Source organism: Gossypium hirsutum, chromosome A11 (genome assembly GCF_007990345.1).
Source record: "Gossypium hirsutum isolate 1008001.06 chromosome A11, Gossypium_hirsutum_v2.1, whole genome shotgun sequence".
Lineage (NCBI taxonomy): Eukaryota > Viridiplantae > Streptophyta > Magnoliopsida > Malvales > Malvaceae > Gossypium > Gossypium hirsutum.
Window position 1 is genome coordinate 23,237,827 of NC_053434.1, and position 22,842 is coordinate 23,260,668.

Genomic DNA, 22,842 nt, shown 5'->3' on the forward strand with positions numbered 1-22,842 from the left:
TTATTAAAAAAATAACAATACCAACCTATTAAAATTAATTTTTTTTAAAAAAATCATGATTAAATTTTGGAAATCTTATAACCATTAGAATAGAAAGAAATCTACTACTTAGATTTTGATATCATTTGTTCATAATTAATCAGCCCACAATAAATACATCTAGTGAAATTTTAAAATTTTCAAATATCAAAACCTCATATATATTGTGTATATTGATATACATTATTATTAAATATGAATCAGAGTTTAAAATTTCAGATATCAAAATCTCATACTCACCTTGTGAGTTTGAGACTTACCAAATTTAATTCAATTTTGATTCCATATCCTAATGTATTTTATGTGGTTTAATTTTTAATTCAAAATAATAAAAAACAAATTTTAATTTTATTTAATTGATAAATATTTATGGTATAAAAATAAATATTTTATTTCAAATTAATGAAAATAGCACAAAAGGGAATTGATAGAATCCGATTGAATCGATCAATCGCATCAATTGAATCGAGTATCGACTGGTTTATCGATTGAATTATAATCTATTCTGAAATGTAATAAAAAAAATCAATTAGATTGGTGAATTGAACAAACTTACTTATTTCTTTACAGATAATAATATCAATAATATTCGAATTAACTCAGTCAATAATTTTATAATTTTTATTTTATTTTATAACTTTTTAATAATTTATTTAAACAACCAAACTAATTTAATAAAAAGCTAGGAAATCAAAACTGATAAAAAAATTTGGTTTGATTATCTTTTCCAAAACCAAAATACTGTAAAATATGGAAAATGAAATTCCAAAATAGATATGAACCGAATCGTTAGAACTGTCAGAATTTCGAGTCCAGGTTGAGCTAGATCTCGACTGACACTACACTGAAATGATCATTTATTGCAGTTCTTTGATAAAACTACGTCGTTGGGTGTCTAGATCTGCCTCTCAATTTTCTTCTTCTTCTTCTTGCTGAACCCGTCCCTCCTCTCTCCCCTCTATTGACGCCTCCTCTTTCTGCCGTACTTCTACCGGCGGTGTCCGCCTCCCTCTCTTTCATTCTTTTCAACCCCCCCGCCTTCATTTGTTTTAATCCGACGCCGTTCCAGCATCCCTCCCTCTATTTCCTTGCAGATTCCTCTCGCTCTCGACATCGTATAGGTGAGCCTATTCTTTTTCTTGCTATTAATCTATAGAATTATATTCTCTTAGAACTTTGCTTCCTGTTCCAAGTAATTCATGTTTATCATTTGGACTGGCATAATGATTCTATATGATTTCTGGTCTCCATAATTTTGATTTCAATGAAAAACAAGATCAAATCAGTTGCATATTGATACTTAATTATTTATGGCGATATGTTTGCTGGCAGTAGAGGAATTGAGATCATCGAAATCTGACTTGGACTTGGATTCCTATTAAAGGGTGAAAATGCCGGATCAAATCCCATCTCCAGCCCCTAGATCCGCCACGGATCTCTTCTCCGACCCACTCGACTCTCACCCGATGTGGTTCAAGCCCTCTCTCTTCCTTTCACCTGACTTCGACTCAGAATCCTGCATTGCGGAGCTCCGAACCTTTGTCCCATTTGACACCCTCCGATCTGAGCTCCAGGCTCATCTCTCGTCTCTCAACCATGAACTAATTGATCTCATCAACCGTGATTACGCTGACTTTGTAAACCTCTCCACCAAACTGGTTGATGTGGACTCTGCGGTGCTTCGTATGCGTGCTCCGCTTCTTGAACTCCGTGACAAGATCCAAGGCTTTAGGGGAGCTGTTGAGGGTTCGCTTACTTCTTTGAAGAATGGACTGAGCCAAAGAGCAGAGGCTGCTGCTGCCAGAGAGGTGCTGGAGTTGCTGCTGGACACTTTTCATGTTGTTTCTAAGGTAATAGCAGTAGTATTATTATTGAGTCCCTTCCATTTCCATTTCCAAGAGTATTGGTTAAACAGACTCCTTTATTAGGTTGAAAAGCTTATAAAGGAGCTTCCTAGTGTATCTTCGGATTGGTCAAATGGGGATGTCAATTCAATGCAAAAGAGTAATGCTTTGAGCTCACAACATGTTGAGAATGGAACAACAAATCTCAGAGAGACCCAAAGCATGCTTCTGGAGAGAATTGCCAGTGAGATGAATCGCCTCAACTTTTATATTGCTCATGCACAGGTACCTCTTTTTCTTTTCAGTCACAAATTTTATGCCTTAGCCACCGAGAATTCCACATCTAATTATGTAATCCCCTTTTGGATTTGTTTTCTGAATTTACTTTCATATTTAGATAATAATGGCAATTCATTGCAAAGTAATTATTCTCTGGTTTGCTGTCTTATTGCTGGAAGATGTGCTTAAGACAGTTGACCATTAACTTTAGAATAAGCTTCTAAAGAATGTTGCACGAACTTATTGGTTTAGAGTCCAACATCCTCTCCCGATTCTTACATTTAGGAATTTGTTTGTACTATGTTAGTGTGGTCAATCATATCATCAAAATCACTTATCTAGAAAATCCAAAAACTTCGTAACATCACCATTAACATCATGCCAATAGTATTGCAAAACATTTAGCTCATACCATCAGGCCTTGGTGAAGAAGGATGCATTTGCATAAGAGCAGTGTGATCCTCCTCAACTATAAACTTATGTATCAAAAGCTTTACAAGCATTGTGTCTATTATGTGCCTCATATCAGCTATAAACATAGTATTCATATCATAGTCTCATGACTTATGAGAATAGTTGACAATCAGTATAATTTTGCTTCGTGGTTACTGACAACAGGACGATTTTACTTAACTCTGTCTCATATGCATTATGGATATGTACCTTAGAGTGACATGAACAACCCCAGGTTAAAATCTTATTCTTTGGAAGTAGAAATTCATGGAATATCTGTTTTCTACATTATGCAAGTGCAGAGCCTGCCTTTTATTCAGAATATTGAAAAGAGGATTCAGAGTGCTAGCCAACTATTAAATGCAAGCTTGGGACACTGTTTTGTTGATGGGCTGGAACACAGGGATGTCAATGCAATTTATAATTGCTTACGTGCTTATGCTGCTGTTGATAACAATGGTAATGCAGAAGAAATTTTTCGCACGACCATCGTGGCTCCATTTATACAAAATGTTATCCCACATGGATCCTCTGGGGGAGTTGTTGCGGCATCTGGGGATGAACTTGAGAATGATTATCAGCAAATTAAGAAACATGTTAAGAATGATTTCAAATTCTTACTGGAAATTGCTTCTGCAGGTACATATCCCATATCAATTCTATTAATAGTGTACTTCATCTAGTTCATTGGGTCTTTACGACCAAGTTATATTGCATTTGGCGCTGGAAATAGGTTGGTTCCCTGAGAAGAATATATATGAACTTGGTGAATATAGGCTTCACAGTTCAAATTTAATGTCCAACTGGTGCATTATTTCAGTCTTGTCATGGTCTTTGCATATCAAACTTCAAATTTGCTACATGTGAAGGCTATTGAAGTTGTGTTGTTTGTTTTGTTCAGAAAATTCAGGATTACATGTATTTGACTTCCTGGCAAATTCAATTCTGAAAGAGGTCCTTGAAGCCATCCAAAAGGGAAAACCTGGTGCTTTTTCTCCAGGAAGACCTAAAGAATTCCTCAAAAACTACAAAGCAAGCCTAGATTTCTTGTTCTATCTTGAAGGTAGTAATCTGACCTTCATTTTGCATCTAAGAATTAATCTTTGTAAAGGAGACTTTGGTAAAGAATTAAAGTATCTTAACTATAGCCCATTTTATTATATTTAAAAGAAAATCTCACTGTCAGGCTATTGCCCAACTAGTGCTGCTGTTGCCCGATTTCGAGCCGCACCTTCTTATGTTGAGTTCATGAAGCAGTGGAATGTTGGTGTTTATTTCTCGTTAAGGTATTGAGTGGAATTATTTGATATTTATTGTACTAAAACAATTTTGAAATAGTACTTAGATATGACTGCTTTTATTTTCAATCTCTCAGGTTTCAAGAAATAGCTGGTGCACTGGACTCTGCACTTACAGCCGCTGGTCTTGTTCTTGTCCAGAATTCAGATTCTGGTGAAGACTATTCCCTGAACCTAACGCTTAAACAAAGTGTTACCCTCTTGGATAGCTTGAGATCCTGCTGGAATGAAGAAGTTCTTGTCCTTTCTTGTTCTGACAAGTTTCTTCGCTTGTCCCTGCAGCTGCTCTCAAGGTCATTCCTTGGATCAAATACTTTTGGGTTGTCTTGATATACTGAACATCATCATTTGACTGTATTTTGCGTGTAATAGATACTCAAATTGGTTGTCTTCTGGATTGGCTGCTCGGAAGAAGGGTAGTGCTGGCTCCAACCCTGGATGTGAGTGGGCTCTTTCAGCTGCTCCAGACGATTTTGTTTATGTATGCCCGTGCCTTTATTCTATTATGTTTCCAAGTTAAATTCACTGAGCCTTATTTAATGCACAGAGGTTTAATCAATGGCGTTCTTTATGTTTGCATTTTGAAATTTGAAGTTTAGAGAACTGAAGAACAAATAATCAGTTTTGTTTGAGTAACTAAATGGAGAGATAAATATAGAGAAATAATTAGTTATCCGCATATCCACTTGATTCTTTCTAATGTAGAAAGATCAGATGGAAATTAAAACTGGTAATAATACTTTCTTCTAACCTAAAAACATATTCCTAAGTTTCATCTTTAAAATGTAGAAAATAAGAGATGTAGTTATGCAATTGCTTTGGATCTACCATTTTCAGCCCCCCAAGGTCAATCTGCTGAGTTATGTATCATGCTGTTCACAGGACTTTAAGCATTCTATCATGTACTCTTTTTTTTTTTAATTCTACTTGCAACTTGATGTCATTCTCTAAGTTAAGCACTATTATATGTTCAATGTAGACATAATCATTGTTGATCCAGACTTTTGAGCAGCATATGTATGAATGCACTTGTGTTTGCAGGTTATTCATGACATAAAGTGTCTGGGCAAGGAAATTTCTGGTGCTTACCTGGATCATGTACTTAGAGTTCTATCTTCATGTTCCACTGAAGTCCTTGACCTTGTAAAGCAGAGCATTTTGCACTGTGGAAAATCATTGGATGATTTGTTACCCTTAGTTATCAACACAATTAAAGAGGCTTTAGTTCAGAAGTCTGTTGAGGTAAGCATTACAATGTTAAACATATTACTTATTTGCATAAGTGTTGTCAAAGCGTGTGCCTTGGGGCTTAGCTACCAAAAAACAAAAGCCCCTTAGATCCTTCTGGGTGAGGTGCATGTCTGGTGTGCTTAGGCACATTTTTTCTGTTAGGCAAAAAGAGATCATGCAACTAATTTCTCTTGCATTTGTTCTATTTCTATTTATTTTTCATTAACTGGACCTTTAATAGTAAAAAAGAGGTATAATCAGTATCCCAACTTGAGATTATAGACAAATCGTGTATATTGCCCAAAAGAAGGAAAACTACAATTTTCATATTTTGTAGGATAAATGTCTAGACTCTTTAGAATTGATTAACAAAATTATGTATCTGAAGTTCATTTTATCTACACATTGTGCCTTCTCTAAGCTGAGCACTATTTTTTTGGCATCTTGTGCCCAACAGCATTGAGTCACCTTGCGCTATGAAACTACCATGAAGTGTTTTATGGTTTCTATTGTAATTTGTTTGCTTGCACTTTTATTACACTCTTGAATTTTTTGTTCATTCTGGTTTATCATAAATTCCACAGGACTTGAGACAGCTGAAAGGAATAACTGCAACTTACAGGATGACAAACAAACCTCTTCCTGTCAGGCATTCGCCTTATGTAGCAGGGGTATTGCGCCCATTGAAGGTATGCAATGACACAGACCCTGTACCTTTTTTTGTTTCTCTTTTTATTATCGCAATTTTTGCTATCTCTTTTCTTGTAAATTTTCAACAAATGAAACCATATATATATGTTGTTCAGATACATGGATAGATGTTGCCCATGATATGTATTCAATAGGAGTGCTTTTAAATATCTTGAGTTTCCCCTTATATTTGACTTTGGAGGGTCAAAACCCTATATGCATGTCCATTTTGAGGTGTTAGATATGTTACCTGACTGCATGGATACTTGAAGAAAATTGAACAGTCCAAGAAACATAGAAATGAAATATAAAATCTGATATAAATAATATTTGTTTGCTTAGAAATATAACAACTTTAAATGCAGTCCAGATTATTTACTTGTTTGGCTTGAATTTCCATGGAGAATGTGTTTATTTTTTACCTAAAGAGTTTGTTGCCTGCTGCCCACATGGGCAACCAGTGCATGTTACTTAACTTAAGCAACAAATTTCAATGCTTTCAGACTTTCTTGGATGGTGAACAAGCTACAAAGTATTTGACCAATGATGCGAGGAATAATCTACTGCTAGGTGCTGCAACAGACATAACTATTCGCTATTATGAATTAGCTGCTGACCTCGTCAGTGTGGTTAGTATCACAAACAATTTATTTCCCTAGTTTTTTCTCTAGATATTAAATATGCTTTTAATAAAACCTCTAAATTATCTTGTCCAGGCAAGGAAGACAGAATCATCACTTCAAAGAATAAGACAAGGTGCACAAAGACGGGCTGGGGCAAGCTCAGATGTCTCGGATCATAATGTGTCTGATACTGACAAAATTTGCATGCAATTGTTTCTTGATATTCAGGTGAGAATCCCTTCCTAAGAATTTGCAATCCCTCCGTCTTTGTCATTGAATATATGGTGCAGCATTGTATTGAATTGTATACTGTTACCAGGAGTATGGGCGGAACCTTGCTGTCTTGGGAGTGGAAGCTGCTGATATTGATGCATACCGATCCTTATGGCAGTGCGTTGCACCTGCTGATAGGCAGGATGAGATCAAGTTTTAAAATCAGTATCGCATTGCATGTTCTTTCACATGGTAAACTGTTTTCCCCTAACTTTAACTTGATCTTATTGTGATTTTCTTTCCCCTCCTTTTTGTTATTAAAAAAATTAAATGGAAGTGTAAACCATTACTCTGCATATATTATTGTTGTTGCTTTGCTTACAATATAGTGAAAATTTTGTACAAAAGCCTTTTCAGCATCTCAAAGTATGTTATTATTTATCTTAGAACAAAACTGTGTATGATGAACAATGACTTTCAGTTCCTATTTTAGTCTAAAATAACGTGTTTTCTTTTTCCTCTTTTGTGGTGTATTTTAAAGATCACTTATTGTATCTCGTCACCCTTTTTTTTTCTTTAAATGGAAAAGAATTTTATTATTATTTCACCAACCCCTTATGCAACTTGGAAACTGTGATTCAGGAAACTTCTTCAAGCTTCAGAATATATTCTTCAGCAACAAGAGTTCAATTTTATTCACGGGCGAGACCAAAAGTCGTAGAAGCTTAATTCCATTAAAAGAAGTTACAGTATTTCAAGAGAAATGGAGAAATTGCAGAGCACTTGCACCTTCATTGCCCCTAATTTCCTGTCTATGTTGATTTCTTTATTATTTTTCTTGATAACAGAATATTTACTGCCAAGCGTTAAAATTGGTATCCCATTTAAGTATATGAAAATTTTGATTCTTTTTCCTTGAATAAGCGTAGTCGATCAAATGAGTTTTTATCTAATACATGATTGATTTAGTATGAACGAGCATTGATCAATAATTACGTGCAAAATTAGTAAAGATAATATGATATCATCTAATACACCACCTAGCGAAGCTTTATTGGAATCCATGGTACTATCATCCTCACCATTTGACCATTGTTTCTGAACTCTTAAAAAGTGTCTTGAAGGCACTTGATCTGACCTGACTGAGCACACAACATGAATTGCGTTAGTATCAGAATAACCATAAATGACAATTAAGTACATCTGTCCACGGCCAAGTTGCCAGGACAAACCGATAGGCTAAGGAATTTTTCATCTCAGGTCAATCTAGTCAAATCAACCTAAATAATAAAAATATATATTATATTAACAGTGAAATGAGCCATCAGACCAGGCTAAATTTATGGGCCTGGAAATTCCTTTGAGTTGAAACCAAGCCTCAGCACATAAACATACAGGCAAAGGTGAAAGTAAAAGCACAAAGGAAAACAATTTTTCTACATGATGTTTTACAAACTATTCAGTTCAATTAGTCCCCCTAAAGGAACAAGCTTAGCGAAAGATATATACTTGAACCATCACATTTAGCGATTAAAGAAACTCGAATCCGACAAATTCTGACCCGACTTGATGTGTTTGGGTTGAATTTTTTTTGAAAAATTAAGTTCAGGTCGGGTGCAATTAGAGAATTAGTTGGATTAGATCGAGGTCAAAAGTTAGATAAATCCGTCCACTATGAGATATTTATAAAAATACCCCTAATATATATTAAATTTTTAGTTTCAATAAATAAATAAAATATTAAGTTTTAAGTCTAAACTCAAAAAATTAATCTTATTTACTTCAAAATAAAATAATTAAATTAAATTCAGGTCAAAGGAAAATCACGTCTCTTATTAAATTTCGAATTCAAGCAGTATTTTTTCTTAAGAGTTGAATCAGGACGAATTGATTAAGCTTCGGGTCAAGGAGGGCAAAAAGCCACCCCGTTGCCATCCCTAAATACATTTAATATATAAAGTAAAAGTAAATGGCTTCTAACAAATTAACTAAAATGAAACTCATGCAAGATTAATGGTTTACAGCGCCCCCACCCCCCCAATTGAATTCCTATATTTCTTTCACATATTAGGCATTTAACAATGGTTCATAAGGAGGTCTATAAACAACATTATCTTAGGATAAAGAACAGTCATTCAAAAATATATTGGATAAATTAACCATTCAGCTGAAGTTAAAAACTAAAATCTTAATGATAATGCCTAGTTACAAACCAAAGTCTTGTTCAGCTCGCTTCAGCACGGATGTCACCCTGTGGAAAAATTCTGGTTCCTGTTCTTTGATATCATCAAGACTCCTCTGCTCATGTTCATCAGCCTTCAAATAACAAAACATTACTAGTGTAAAGAGCAACCAGGAAGTATGAAGTTACTATTACTTTTCTATGATAAATTGATAACCCAAACCATACAAATGGAATTAGAATTTGAAAACATGGAATCTACCAAGGGATTTTTTTTATAAAAAAATTTATGATTATCAGTAAGAAAGTTAATAACAGAAAAAAGGTCCAGTCTTCAGGTGAATCCAAAAATTTAAAATTTTAAGATTGAACAAATATCGTCATGATCGTTGATGAAAGGATGATCTACAAGAACAAAGGCAATGCAACAAAATAACATATGTACTAAAGAAAAACAAAAACGTAGGATTTCATCGGACTTCCAGGCATATGCTATAACAAGACTGCCAAAATAGCACTTGGTAAAGCAAAGCCTCGAGAAAGTAAAGAATCTTATCTTTTTAACCTTTCAATCTTTCTATTCAAAACTAAACTAGGTTTAACAGAATATCAGATTAAATAGCTCATTGCGGTCATAAAGTCCCACCAAGGTTATGATAAGGTCAAATTTTCATCTTGGAGGAAGAGATAGAACAGAAATTTAATGGAAAATTGAAAATAGAAAAAAGTTACTTAAAAGGAAATAGGGAAATCAAGAGAGAATTTGAAGAACTATGGGAGAAATCCAAAAAGAATGAACAGAGGGAGACAATCCCAACAATTAGTATCTCAAATAATCATCATAAAAAACCTAATCGTAACTGAAATAACTAGATATCTTATGGGAAAACTAAAATAACCAAAATAGGATTAAAGTCAAGTCTACCATCATACTATGACTCAACACTGAATTTTTCCAATGTGTTTCAACTTTATTTTGTTTTGCCATAATACTTTCGGACAAAAATATGGGATTGTAATATTTCATGAAATATTGTATTAAGAAATGGCAAATTTGCCATTGTAGTTCCAATTTTGTTGATTTTTTAAACAAAAAGTTGACTTTTTTTATTGCAAATGACAAATTTCCATCAATTTAGTTACTTTATGTTCAAAATCGTCAAAACTAGAATCCAGTTTAAAGATTCAATGCCAAAATTTCATTATTGACAAGTAGTACAATGGGAAATTTGGCCTTAATCCCTAACTACAGCCAAGACCCAATAAAATGCAATGCCAAATACGTAGAGAATCTTTGATTATTTGACAACATTGAATAGCTAATCTTTAGAGATCACAGCTGAATTTCAGAGACTCTAAGTAGAGATACTCTTTCCTTAATTGATTCAATGCTTCATGTATATATATCTGTACATATTTCTAAGAAATACATACTTTTGTGTAAGTTTTTCCTCAATACATTAGAGTATTCATCTCTAATTTCAACAAAATATGACCTTATATCCTAATATTTTAATAAGTAACATACTAAAGTTATATTAAATAACCTTTTCTTAAGTTGAGGGAAGCCAGAAAAAGCTTGATAGCAAAAGCTCTTATGGCTCTAATTAAATTAATGCGGAAAAGTACAGGGAAGAGGGATACAATAGCAATTTAGAGGGTAAATAAAAAAAAGACAAGCAATTCACAAGGAACCAAGGAAATTAGGGTAACATCTCAAAAATCATTATTTCAGATATTCATCATCCAAAACCAAATCGAGAATTAATATCATAGCTAAACCCAAAGCAAAATCCTGATACTTAGAAAAGTAAAATACTTGTATATAAAGAATCCATAGTACTTGGAAAAGTATAATATTGACTAAGAAAAAAAGAAAGCATCTTCATTTAGAAAATACCTCTTTAAATTTTAAAAGAACTAAATTTGATACAGATGCTGCCTTTGCCTGATCCCATCTGAAATGAATAATGGATAATGTGTTACAGGTAAGTCAAATATCACAATAAAGGTACAAGGCAAGTATGATCTCAGTTCATAAACTCGATATATTTATACCACATCTCAGGTAAATGATATTGTGCTTTAAGACAATAAAATGAAAGCGAAGATTATCAACCATTCAGTATCTATCAAAAAAAGAAAAAAACCATTCAGTAGGCTACATTTTGGCTAAAACTTGTGCCAGTGCAAGATGGCCAGAAATAGACTAGTGACATAGCAAAAGAAATGGCTCTGGTAAAGTTCATGGCAGAAATTGCCTCTGAAATAAGCTTAAACTGTTATTCATGTGCTGCTTAACAAAAAGAAAGTTTATATGTTGCATTACAAATAAAATTAGCTGTATGCTATCTTAAGCTTTTAGAAATCTGCTAGACATGAAAGTTATTTGGCCTTTCCAACGTATATTTGGAGACATGGATGCATCCATAAATTGGGTTAATGAGTGCAATTGCCCCCAGTAGGATTGAACATAATAAATGATTTATATATTAAAAGGAAAATAATAGAAAGGTACTAGCTCTGTACGAGGTGAAGTCCCCTAGTCTTTGGACAAGGTACATGTTTCCAGTTTCAACATCACTAAAAGGGGCTTTATAGGAGGGAAAATTTCACTCGTTTTGTATCTTAACTGTTGGACTAAAAAATCTCCATAGTTCAGAACTACTTAGATGAAAAATAAGAGAAGCCAAGGGAGAATGAATTCTCAATTGCACAAATCTTAGTACATGGTTGATTCCACAGGAGGCAAAGTCCTCTAGTTGTTTGGACAAAGCACCATTCTGCAATTCCACCTCCACTGGGGAGGAGCTTTATAGGAAAGTATAAAATCACTGTTGGACTAAAAAAATCACCATAATTGAAAACTACCAAAAATTGAAAAAAAGATGGGCTTTATAGGCCACTCCTAAACAATAACAAATAAATAGTATTAAGAAACATGTTACTAATATCACCAATATCAGAAAACACATGCTGATTCTATCCAATCATATCAAAAAGTTTGTGAATGCCATATGCTCCAAATTACATCATGAAACAAACCATACCTAACAAGCATCAACTCGTTAACAGATCGCCACATTCCACGCCCCACATCTTTTGGAGATGGTTCTCTTGCACTTCTCCCACGCCACAACTCTTTAACAATGTATTGCACTTCTTCAACATCAACCTGCAGGTAATGGCAAAAAAGAAACAGAAAAAACAAACTTTAAGAACAACAATATTAATCTGATATAGAGCATGAACAAAAATATTAATCTGACATGCAAATGGTTTCTGAGACAAGGGAAATAGGAATGGCAAACCATAACCAGCTGGAAGGTCTGAATATAATGGCTTACTAATAATAGATTTAGGAACAACGTGACTGCCCATAATTTCATGAGAACTATAGATTTCCTTTTTCTTTTTCTTGGACAAATGACAAAGACTTAAACTATATAATAAGATTATAAATACATATGATATTTTAAAGTTTTTAAGGGGTTATTAATCATGGCCAATTTATTACAACCCTTTTAAGAATGAGACAATCTTGGTTGACCAATTGAAAACCCATTTCAGTACCTCACTAAATGACTGAATATGGATGTGCATTATCAAAACAGAATGGTCTCTATGCTCCAGGACCATCAATGAAGAAGAATGTATACATATCACAAAACACAAAAATAGTTTTAAGTTGCTTATATTAAAAAAATGAAGTCTTGAATTGAAATAATAAAGATGAATGTAATTATTCCAAAGTATCAAGGCTATATAGCTTCAACTAAACGATAATACATTGCCTTTATTAATAAAAATAGTTTTGAGTAGCTTAAATTCTATATCACGAGGATAATAGCTTTTCCATAAGGTGGCATCCAAAGGTTTCAACCTAGTTCATGAAATGGAAGCTCACAGAATGGCTTGAAATGGCCAAGAGAAGGCAGATAAGGAACATTTGATGACCACAGATTCCAAGCAGATTCAGTCAAAAACAAATATAGTGCCTTAGAAATTCAACTCTGGGCTTTCTTTTCCTGAAACACTTGACACTGTTATTAAAACTTAAGGTTTAATAGATGATTATAATTTTCAGAATGTTATCCTCAACTTAGTTGAGCCATCTGGTATGATAGGTCATGTTCTTCCACTATTTTGTCCAAGTCTTAGCCAAATTGATCCAAAAACCACCCTTCATCGATTCAAGCACATGTCAAAAGCCTTAAACCTAATTTGTTTCTCCCTAAAATGCTCAGTGCAAGAAGCAAAGCATATATCATATATTCTTGCTACTCCATTTTCCATCAAGAAACTTTTCGCAACAAACAGAAAATATTAATATATGAATCATCAATTAAAATGCCTAAATATTCAAGGAAAAAATGCTCATTAACTTGCAATAGGTTTCAGCACAGAGAATACTGTATTGTAATACAGTATCCACAAATTTCACATTGGACAAAGAGGTTAACTGGCTTCATATCCCTAAGATTTTATTTTACTATTAGTTTACTCTATTATTTGAGCACAGTCTATATATATTTGATTTAATGAATTTACCAAATAGAAATGGGAAGTTCCAGTATCCAACCAGATGGAAGGAGAAAGGGATGAACAAATGATAAAATATTTAAATCATAAAATAACTGCATCAAGGAAATTGAAAAAAGTACTTTACATGTCAAACAAAAAGAGCAAAATAATGACTCCTCATGCAAAGGGTGTCGAGGCAAATCCTACCTGGACTTGCATGTCTGCACCATATACTGACTCCTCATGCTCAATAAGCCGTTGAAAAAGCGTCTGATAATGGTCAACATCTAGATTTACCACTGGCTCTGTTTGAACATCCAACCCTGCAAGTTGTGTAACAACATACGAGGCCATAACCTGTCCAAATATCGCAGGGATGGTACCAAGAACTGGTATGATACGGACCCTAAACCCAGGTACTATCTGACAGCAGAATAACACATTAAATTGTTGGATTAAACATGTAGATTACATACTAATGTAAATCAACATATTTTCCTTTTCCTTCTACCCTTAAATCTAGAGATAGCAAAAACCAGGGACCTAACACTAGCAAGTTCAAATATATTGCTAAAAGAAACACAGCTTTAGCTCCATCCAAATGTACTTTCAATTCTTAAATTCTGCTGCAATATATTGGATGAATTTCCCCACTGCATGATGTTATGTGATCAAACAGAGTACTTTAAAACTGCAAAAGGAAGAAGCAAGCATCCTCACTTGATAATCTGAAGGGTTGTCTTCTTCACCACTTGGTCCTTTAAAAGGAAGCAGCTTAGCTTTAGGTTTCTCTAAAGAGAAAACAACAGGAATTCCACCCTCAATCCCATGATCTTTCCTTAAACGGTGTCTCACCTAGAAGCAAAAATTTGACAAAGAGTAAAGTGAACGATAGCTGGAAATAAACCCCTAAACAATGTCTTCTTAATGCAATAGATAACAAGAGTAAAATTTGATATCCAAAATAACAAATACAAGCATAAGTTATTAAAGTTTTTCCAAACCAAATAAAATCCAATTGGACAAGGTCCCAAAGTAAACACCAATCATAAGATCAGCAACCACCAGAAAACTACAGTAGCAAGTGTAGATTCAAAAGCCACAGATGCAAAGAGCCCCCATTTTAGAATGATTGACAACTCCAAAACAACTTCACCGTATTCAGAATCAATAATATAAAATGCCAGAAGCTCAAATCACAATAACTAATAAAAATACAAAAACATAAATATTTCATAACCCAAAGCTACTGATACTAAAATAAAATAAGTATCTAGAAGCTAAACCTAACCTTCGTACATACCAAGTAGCAAAGCTGATCCTAATCCTCTATTACTGAATAAAGTAACCAAAGAATCTTAAACATCTTAAATATATATAAAAAGTACTGCCAAACCCCTAAAATATTGGAAAGAAGCAAAAACTTTAGATAATTAAATTCCTTGAGCAATTTTTTTACACCCTACATAAAACACAATGCTGGACTCAACTATAAGCACCAAATCTTCTCAGTATTTTCCATCATTCTGCCATTAAAAAAAATCCTATTATTAACCCCTCAATTTTCCTTCCATATAGTTTTGCAACCTATGTCCTATCAATATGCAGTAACCCTCTCCATCCACCCTATACTACATTGTACTTTTTAACTTGTTATTGCCTATCCAAAAGCATCAATGCCTACCCATGTCATCTTCTATAGAAGCATAATGCTCCATTCCAAATGGATAGAAAGTAGGTTTTACCTAAAATTCTGCAGCTGTAAGCTAAATCTAAAACTCTTTGTAATCTACTCAGTTTCCTTAAATTAAGAAATCTGATATGTAAGCCATAGAGACTTCGAATTGAAAGAAAATGGTTAAAATTTTTTAAACAGGAGGATTGGGGAGGATTATTTTCACTAATGCTTGATGAGAGAGAAAAATAAGGCAAAAGAAAGGATGGTCATTTTCCATCCTTATTTTTTTTAAAAAATCATTTAAATTGGAAAGATTAGATGAGAAAAAATGAGATGGGTGTGCAAGTAAAGTGATGCAAATTTACTAGATTTCCATCTTTCTACAAGCATACTGATAAAAGAAATAACATATATTCCACATTTCCAATTTTTTTCCTCCCTCAACTTCCGACTTTACATATTTCTATTCTCCCTACCAAGCAAAGCATTACAAGATGTGGAAGAAACAATGACGTTCTCAAACAAAATATAATTTGTCTACCAAAATTATATACCAATTTAGATTCACAAGAGCATATCACATATCATGGTAACAAAATCTAACAATTCCATTTCATATAGATTAGAAAGAACCAGACATTTAAAATAAATAACTAAACTAGTTAATTGGATACCATAAAACATAAGGCACAAACAAAAAGGAAAAACCAAAGCACAAACACAGAGAGGCATAGAAAAATATCTTAACAAGCTTGGGCTCTGAAAGTTGAAACAAGGCTGAGTGATTACAGATCTAGATAAAGGATCATTTGTTGACTCTCTTAAATCAGCCACGCGAATTCTTGTTGGATCAGCTCTCGCACCAGCTCCTGTCGCAGATAGTACCTTCAGACCTTTGCGTACACATGCAGCAAGAAGTGCCACCTATGACATATGATAATAGAGTCATGTTAGGTAGAACTTTTGCCATTAGGACAATCTGTGTAATTCCAGAAACAATGTTTTATGCTGACAGATTGTTAGCAATCAGCTGAAGAACTTATGTTGCTTGCTTACTCGTGCTTTAGATGGGTGCAATATCAAACAAGCATATAGAAGGATTAGCCTTGCACTAACATAATAATGAAAAAAAAAAAACATAAATTAAAGCATAACATGAACCCCATAAAGAAATTAGGAGTTCTATATATGGTGAAAAGCCAATATTTGACTGCAACGTTATGTAAAATTCTTATAGCCAGTAGGTAAAACTGAAAGTTCTTAAGTCATGATGATACCTTTGTGTCAATGTTATCAATGCAGTCCAAAACAAAATCAGGGTTGCCAGAAAGAATTTCTTCTTCAGATGACACATCATATAGCAGCACCTTTGCATCTACTTGGCACTCGGGGAAAATTGAAGAGAAATGCTTCTTGAGGCATTCAGCTTTGGGGATACCAACATCTGCTCGTGTTGCAACAGCGTGTCTATTTAATGATGAAAGAGATAACTTCTCATATAGTCAAGAGTAAGTAGAGATTTCTTAAGAAAAGAATTTAATGGTCATTTTTTTAAAGAAAAGACATGCTTTGCACCCACATCCAACTTACACTACCAGCTCCTTGAACTAGCAAAGCGAAATTAGAATGCATAAATAGAAGGTAAAATTTTATATAATATTATTATGTTGTCTCTTTGAAAGCTTCAAAAGGAGCAAGCCACAAAACAATGATGTTACTTGCAAAATGATAACCAGCATCCTAGAGTCCATTCTTTTGGCATATCCTTTGGGATAAAGATAGTAATGACAGAGCAAGTTATTTCCAGACTTTCTTCAATCCAATGGGCAAATTTCTCCAAATTTCAGAAACATGTTATAACATAAGAGTATGTCTGGATGCTGGATTCCAAGGAGGATATTTATTTCCAGAGATGACAAGTTCTTTAGTTTGCCGAAATAAAAAGTGGAATTTGGATGAGGGATTTGAACACTCAAACATCTCATTTCAAATTCAACTCTTGAGGTGTAATTTATGAAATTCTTTGGTCTTTTATATCAAATATGTATTATATTCCCCAATTTGTGAATTCACAATATCTTTCAAAGTATTTAAGTCTTCCAGAAATTTCAGAAATTCAAGAACATGACAATAAATACAAGAAATGGAGGACCTAAGGAAAATAACATATTGACATATGATTTGTGATACCAGTAATTGTAGCTTAAAACAACTTGCAACAGAGAAGCAAAATTGCAAATACAAAGTTCAGATGAATATGCAACATTATACATGCCATATACCAAGCCTAAATAAGTTAGCACTGGATTAATCATTGATGAAACATATAAGATACCTGGTCAAAGTCCACCAATAGGAGCTTGCCAACTCCTGATCTCAAAAGCATAGATGCAGCATGACTTCCAACACCTCCAAGACCAATGACCACAACATAGGACGATGTAACCTTTTGCTGAGAATCAAGGCCAAAGAACTGGATATTCCTAGCAACAAACAATGAAGACAAAGACAAATACATGTTCACTTATTCTCTCAAAATGTTAGAGAAGGATGGTTAGGTATGTCTAAACCTCACATTGGGCATATTATATGAATACTGGCCAATCCATGAGTGCACTTTAGCTCAGGACGATAGTCTAAGAAATTTAACAGTAAATCAAACATTCTCACCTATGTTCAAGCCAAGCTCAGCTATATTCAAGCTTGGTTCGTTGATTAAATGTGATTAAACTCGTCTATTTAATTAGTAACCACACATAAAGAGAAGTTAAATTGCGCTCATTCACATGTTATTCGAACAACATATTTGTTTGCTTACACCCCCAAATGTAGACGTCCTACATATCTACTGGGTTTCCACTTGTCGCAGAGTGTGTTATTTGGAAACCTCAATTATTTTGATCCAGAAGTCCTCCCAACTGTTGAAATTTTCCAAGTTGACCATCCACTTCAAAATCTTTTTCATAACAAGATTCAAATATAGCACACTTAATATCATAGAAATAAAAAAACTTCATATGTCCAGAAAGAGAGAGTAGTGTAGATGTTATATAGACACAAAAAGATCAATACTCTCAGCTTTGACTTTTCAACTTGCCTTGACATGTTAGAATATAAGATCTAGGGAAAACATGACCTGAGAATTAGAGCAATGATAAAAGAAAGAAAACCACAACTCTCCTGTAGGCTGTAGCATTTTAATTTCATAAAGGAGTAAACATGGTTCATCCATAGACCATGGGTTAAAGAGATTTACCTAGTCAGTTGCTCAGAAACTATTTCATCTGCTAGAAGGCTCAAGCCAGTCATCCCAATATTCCCATTTCCAAGACCAGTCGCACATTTGACAGTTGTATCTGATGCAATTTCAATTCCCGGAATAGCAATCAAAGAAATGGAACAATAACATTTTCACCAATATACTAGTATCTTACAAAAATTTTGACGAAAGAGAGTTCAAATTTGAACTTAAAATGACATTAAAAATTTAGAATAAACACAGAATTGATAAAGATGATTGCATCTATCAGATCTAGCATATTTAGCCTTTTGCCAGTGTTGTAGTTCAGTTAGAGCATCGAATACAAGCATTAAAATAATAGCATCTTTCATCATGTGTGAGAAGCATACCACACAATAAAACAACAATCACCACATCATGCAAGTTTTCTTAGAAGTACAACTTATAGCCAACAGAAAACACCAAAAATCTTTAACTTGGTGATACTGTCACAACAGAAATCAAGACTCAAGACAGCCATATCATTTAATCCAAACTTAATCTCCTAACTTCTAACAAGTAATCTGCCAAACTCAATCTCCTATCTTCTCACAAGAAATCGACTAATCTCCCAAACTTTATCTTCTAGCTTCTCACAAGTTTAGAACTCTTACTAAAGAAATTGTAAAATATAAAGGAAATAAGCAAACCACACCTTAAAAGTATATTCTCACACACCTTCAGGATCAAGAATCATTTTCAATATACTCATTTGAGAACATTCATCAAATTATATCATGAAAACAGTTAAGGATAGAGGATCATTCATATTAAAATGAATAACTTCAGAAATTCATTGATCAACTTCAAATATAAATCATTCCTGAAATAACATATCATACAGTTAAGGTCCCATCTTTAAAAATTACAGAAGACTCATATTCGTTAGCTACCGTCACTACCATAACCAATGTCTAGAGTCATATTGATAACCTTGTTCTCATAACCTTTACTAATTATTGTAACAGTTAGTACAGCTGTATGATAACTAATTCGATCAGTCAACGGGAACATGTGCTAACTGTTAATAACCCATTAGAAAGGGCATATGCTAACTACTATAACCCATTATTAAAGCATACCACTAATCCTATATCAATTGTCCCCTTTCTTGGGAGTCGAATTCAATATTCACAGCTTTCATAAGACATCCTTTTAGTCATAATAATAAAGTTTCATATCTCATTCAATAATCCATAATTCATCGTATTAATAAACCAAAATAATAATCATGTGTTTTAGGCTAATTCATATCCTTGAAAAAAAAAAAAAGGAATAAGACAATTAACTTATTTTTGCAAAGCCTCTTTATTAAACAGAATGATACAAAATCCTGTTAGAAACTGTTTTCTGAACAATCATGGATTCAGTATAGGTCAAATTCATAGAGATTCATCACTCAGTAAGTAAGATGATTACTAAGAGGCTTACTACTATTAATAGCCTAGATATTTGTCCAACCTAATCATATATTCATATCTACCAGAAGAATTGCAGATATTAGTTCCCATAGCAGCAATCACTTTTCAGTTAAAAGAATAACATATTGCTGATCAATTGGGTTTTTCACATTACAAGGCATGCAGCTAATAGTTAAAAGCATGTTGAGGTCCATCAAATGAGAGAATACAACAGCAAAGCCTTTCTTTCGGACAATTACCATAGAAATCGTGTATAACAAGACAATTACTGAGTAAATAAAACTGACATTACCATTCAATTTGATTGCCTTTTTATCGCACTGGTTTGAAATCCTTCTGCAAAATACACAGAAAAATCAATCATTAAAAAGCTTCTGGTAAACTGCCGAAGGAAAAAATTCATATTCTATCTTTTATGAAACCAGATTAAATGAAAGACTCGTTCAACATACTTATATTTAATCTATTTCTAGGCAACTAAAAGGCAATTTAGTACTTCGACAAAACAACTTCACGAAAGAAAGAAAGCATAGCCTAGAAATTCTATTCAAATTTAATAATTTTAGCGAACATGGATGTGGACTAACAATGACCAATAAACATTTTCATAGAAATAAAGAAAAGAAGAAGAAGAAGAAGAAAGCACGATCAACGAATCAATGGACTCAACTGAGTTTCATATAGCAATGAAAGAGAGAATGAGATGATGACGATAAAAAAAACTTACCTTGGAAGAAGCTTAAGAAGAAATAAGGTAGAAGCAGCACCGAGAAGAGCACCTCCGCCCACCAATGCCAAGCTCTTGAGCTTCTCCTCCATTTTGATTTTGCACTTCTGTTGGGTCCTTAATCTTCAATGCCTGCGGCTCAGGGTTTTAGGCGGGATATTGGCTTAGGGTTTAAGACCCGATCCGAATCCGACTAACCTGAATTGGGTAGAGCGTGAATCTGAATTCTGAAATAGCTTCCATAAAGGCTGGAATCAAAGTTATTCAAACGTGAAATGATTTGAAGTCATAAGGGTTATTACTTGTCAACTTGAATTTAATTGTTCCTAAACTAAATTGTTTTACTTCCTCCTCAATTTGAACAAAATCTTCATTGGTAGCAAACAATCACACATGGTAAAATATTAATAAAAATTTAAAAATCTTTAAATTTATAAAATTATTTGCCTTTTAAAATAATCTACACAAAATGCTTAAATATGAACCTAAACATTATTGTATCACTAGTTTTATATATTTTTAAATTTTCAAATTACTGTTTTAAAAACGAATTTTTAGAATTAGAATTCTTATTTATTTTAATTTTAAATATTTTTTTTGTAATTTTTAGAAAATTCCCCAAGCATTTTTCTAATGTTTTTTTCACTTTCCTTATTTCATCGTCAACAAACTCTTCGATTTTACTTATTTTTGCTCAGTTTTATTTTTTTTTATCCTCATTTTTTTATACACAAAATATATCATCATTTGTAGTCTAATCCACTTTATTTATGTATTCTCTTCTTTATTTTTCCTTAACTGTGTAATTTACTTGGAAATTTTTTATTTTAACATTTTGATGATTTTGACAGGAAAAAAATATTAATTTTAATCAATTATCATGACTTCTAAGAGAAATATTTAAAAAAAAAAACTTTTTAGCTCTTACTATTTATATATCATTATGTCTTTTTTTTAATTCCTTTAAAAGTATTGATATTTTAATATCTAATATTATATGAATCAATATTCATGCAATCAATTTTTTATATAAAAAATAAATTATATAAAATTATTAAAAAACATTTTTGGTATAAATTATTTTGTGATTTGAGTTTATCTGAATTTAGATAATTATTTATCCAATGAAATATTTTTTTATAAATTTATATCTTTCAAATATTTTTATTAATTTTTGTGGTTATCATGTGTCGTTGTATTGTTACCTATTAGTGTCACATTATCGCTTTTTAACTACATTGTAATATAAGTAACAAAGTATTTAAGATTAGCCAATAATTCATGTAAATATGTATTATGTATTTGTATAATTTGCACTTTCAATTTAATATATTATATATCTATATCTATATTATATATAAAAATTTTGATTAAGTTGATATCACAAGAATCAAACATAAACTCAATTGAGAAAAGTCTAAAATGCATTTTTTTACAAGTAACAAATAGGGTAAACTACATCATTAATCACTAAAGTGTGGGTAAGTTTCTATTTTGATCACTTGACTATTTGAAAGTTTTTCATTTAAGTAGTGAAATATTCAAAAGTTTTATTTAAATCACTAGGTTGTTAAGTTTTTTTTTAAGAAAAAATCCGCCAATGAACTCTAAGTGACGATTCGACAATTGGTATGATAGATTAGTACTTATCGACAGGTAGAAGAACATACCTTAGATCCAAGTCAATCTGACGATCAATGTCAAAAATCAGAGAAAAAAGTTATTTAAATTTTGGTTTGCAGATTCATGACGGCCAAAGTTGTTTCATGAAAAATATTGAATTGTAGAAGAGAAGGGGAAAAAAACTTTCGATTAGTGCAAGCATTGCAAACAGAGAAAGCCATATAGCACCGCTTCGATTTTAATAGCCTATAACTTAGACCAACCCCATCATCTCCACCCCGTAGGAACTATGAGATCACCCCAAGGACGCCTTCGGTATCCAGGGGTCGCGAACCAACCATAGAACCCTGTTCAATAAGTGGAAAGCATTAGCCATCTGCTCTCAGGTTGAGCAATAAGGGTCGGAGAACGGCAATCACTCATTCTTAAAACCAACATTCTTAAGATCAAAAAGTCGAATGGGGGAAAGCTCTCCGTCGTTCCTGGTTTTCCTGTAGCAGGATCCTCCGGAACCACAAGAATCCTTAGTTAAAATGGGATTCCAACTCAACACCTTTTGAGATTTTGAGAAGAGTTGGTCTTTAAAGAGCACAGTACGATGAAAGTTGTAAGCTACGTTCAGGGGGGAGTTATTGTCTATCGTTGACGTCTATGGTAGAATCAGTCGGGGGCCTGAGAGATGGTGGTTTACCTTGTGGCGGATGCCATTTAAATAATTTAGTGATCAATTTGTAACTT

At 33.2% G+C, this 22,842-nt stretch overlaps 2 protein-coding genes across 6 annotated transcripts; one reads left to right on the forward strand and one right to left on the reverse strand.

Annotated features, from left to right (window-relative positions):
* The first annotated feature begins 723 nt into the window (after positions 1-723).
* Positions 724-7,589, forward strand: LOC107895326 (conserved oligomeric Golgi complex subunit 2). Of its 3 annotated transcripts, none has more exons than XM_016820646.2 (14): positions 724-1,160; positions 1,375-1,889; positions 1,968-2,168; positions 2,918-3,254; positions 3,517-3,678; positions 3,802-3,901; positions 3,991-4,206; positions 4,286-4,394; positions 4,955-5,155; positions 5,728-5,832; positions 6,337-6,462; positions 6,550-6,684; positions 6,776-6,921; positions 7,312-7,589. In XM_016820646.2, exons 2-13 carry the CDS (start codon positions 1,431-1,433, stop codon positions 6,887-6,889), a joined length of 2,265 nt encoding a protein of 754 aa, XP_016676135.1. In that variant the 5' UTR covers positions 724-1,160; positions 1,375-1,430; the 3' UTR covers positions 6,890-6,921; positions 7,312-7,589. The 3 variants fall into 3 exon arrangements, with proteins under 3 accessions (XP_016676135.1, XP_016676130.1, XP_016676141.1); XM_016820641.2 differs by having other exon boundaries at positions 731-1,160; positions 1,372-1,889; XM_016820652.2 differs by having other exon boundaries at positions 731-1,160; positions 1,424-1,889.
* A 13-nt stretch (positions 7,590-7,602) lies between these two features.
* Positions 7,603-20,851, reverse strand: LOC107895318 (tRNA threonylcarbamoyladenosine dehydratase). 3 transcript variants are annotated; one of them, XM_041081387.1, is made up of 13 exons: positions 20,680-20,828; positions 20,482-20,613; positions 20,047-20,090; positions 18,310-18,409; positions 17,389-17,536; positions 16,331-16,543; positions 15,843-15,977; positions 14,096-14,230; positions 13,583-13,798; positions 11,902-12,026; positions 10,752-10,809; positions 8,883-8,985; positions 7,603-7,811 (listed from the first exon to the last, which is right to left on the reverse strand). In XM_041081387.1, exons 2-13 carry the CDS (start codon positions 20,571-20,573, stop codon positions 7,615-7,617), a joined length of 1,566 nt encoding a protein of 521 aa, XP_040937321.1. In that variant the 5' UTR covers positions 20,574-20,613; positions 20,680-20,828; the 3' UTR covers positions 7,603-7,614. The 3 variants fall into 3 exon arrangements, with proteins under 3 accessions (XP_040937321.1, XP_040937323.1, XP_040937322.1); XM_041081388.1 differs by lacking the exon at positions 7,603-7,811 and having other exon boundaries at positions 8,744-8,985; positions 20,482-20,851; XM_041081389.1 differs by lacking the exons at positions 15,843-15,977; positions 16,331-16,543 and having other exon boundaries at positions 20,482-20,851.
* Positions 20,852-22,842: the final 1,991 nt, after the last annotated feature.

What these genes read in the sequence shown, in the direction of transcription:
- LOC107895318 (XM_041081387.1), bottom strand. Translation starts at nt 20,573, where the DNA reads ATGGAGGAGAAGCTCAAGAGCTTGGCATTGGTGGGCGGAGGTGCTCTT. An exon ending in AAAGGCAATCAAATTGAATG is followed by an intron (nt 18,410 to 20,046) that starts GTAATGTCAGTT and finishes AAATTGCATCAG; the next exon opens with ATACAACTGTCAAATGTGCG. An exon ending in ATGATCCTTTATCTAGATCT is followed by an intron (nt 14,231 to 15,842) that starts GTAATCACTCAG and finishes TTTTGCTTCTAG; the next exon opens with GTGAGACACCGTTTAAGGAA.
- LOC107895326 (XM_016820646.2), top strand. Translation starts at nt 1,431, where the DNA reads ATGCCGGATCAAATCCCATCTCCAGCCCCTAGATCCGCCACGGATCTC. An exon ending in GGGTATTGCGCCCATTGAAG is followed by an intron (nt 5,833 to 6,336) that starts GTATGCAATGAC and finishes CAATGCTTTCAG; the next exon opens with ACTTTCTTGGATGGTGAACA. An exon ending in CTGCTGACCTCGTCAGTGTG is followed by an intron (nt 6,463 to 6,549) that starts GTTAGTATCACA and finishes TATCTTGTCCAG; the next exon opens with GCAAGGAAGACAGAATCATC.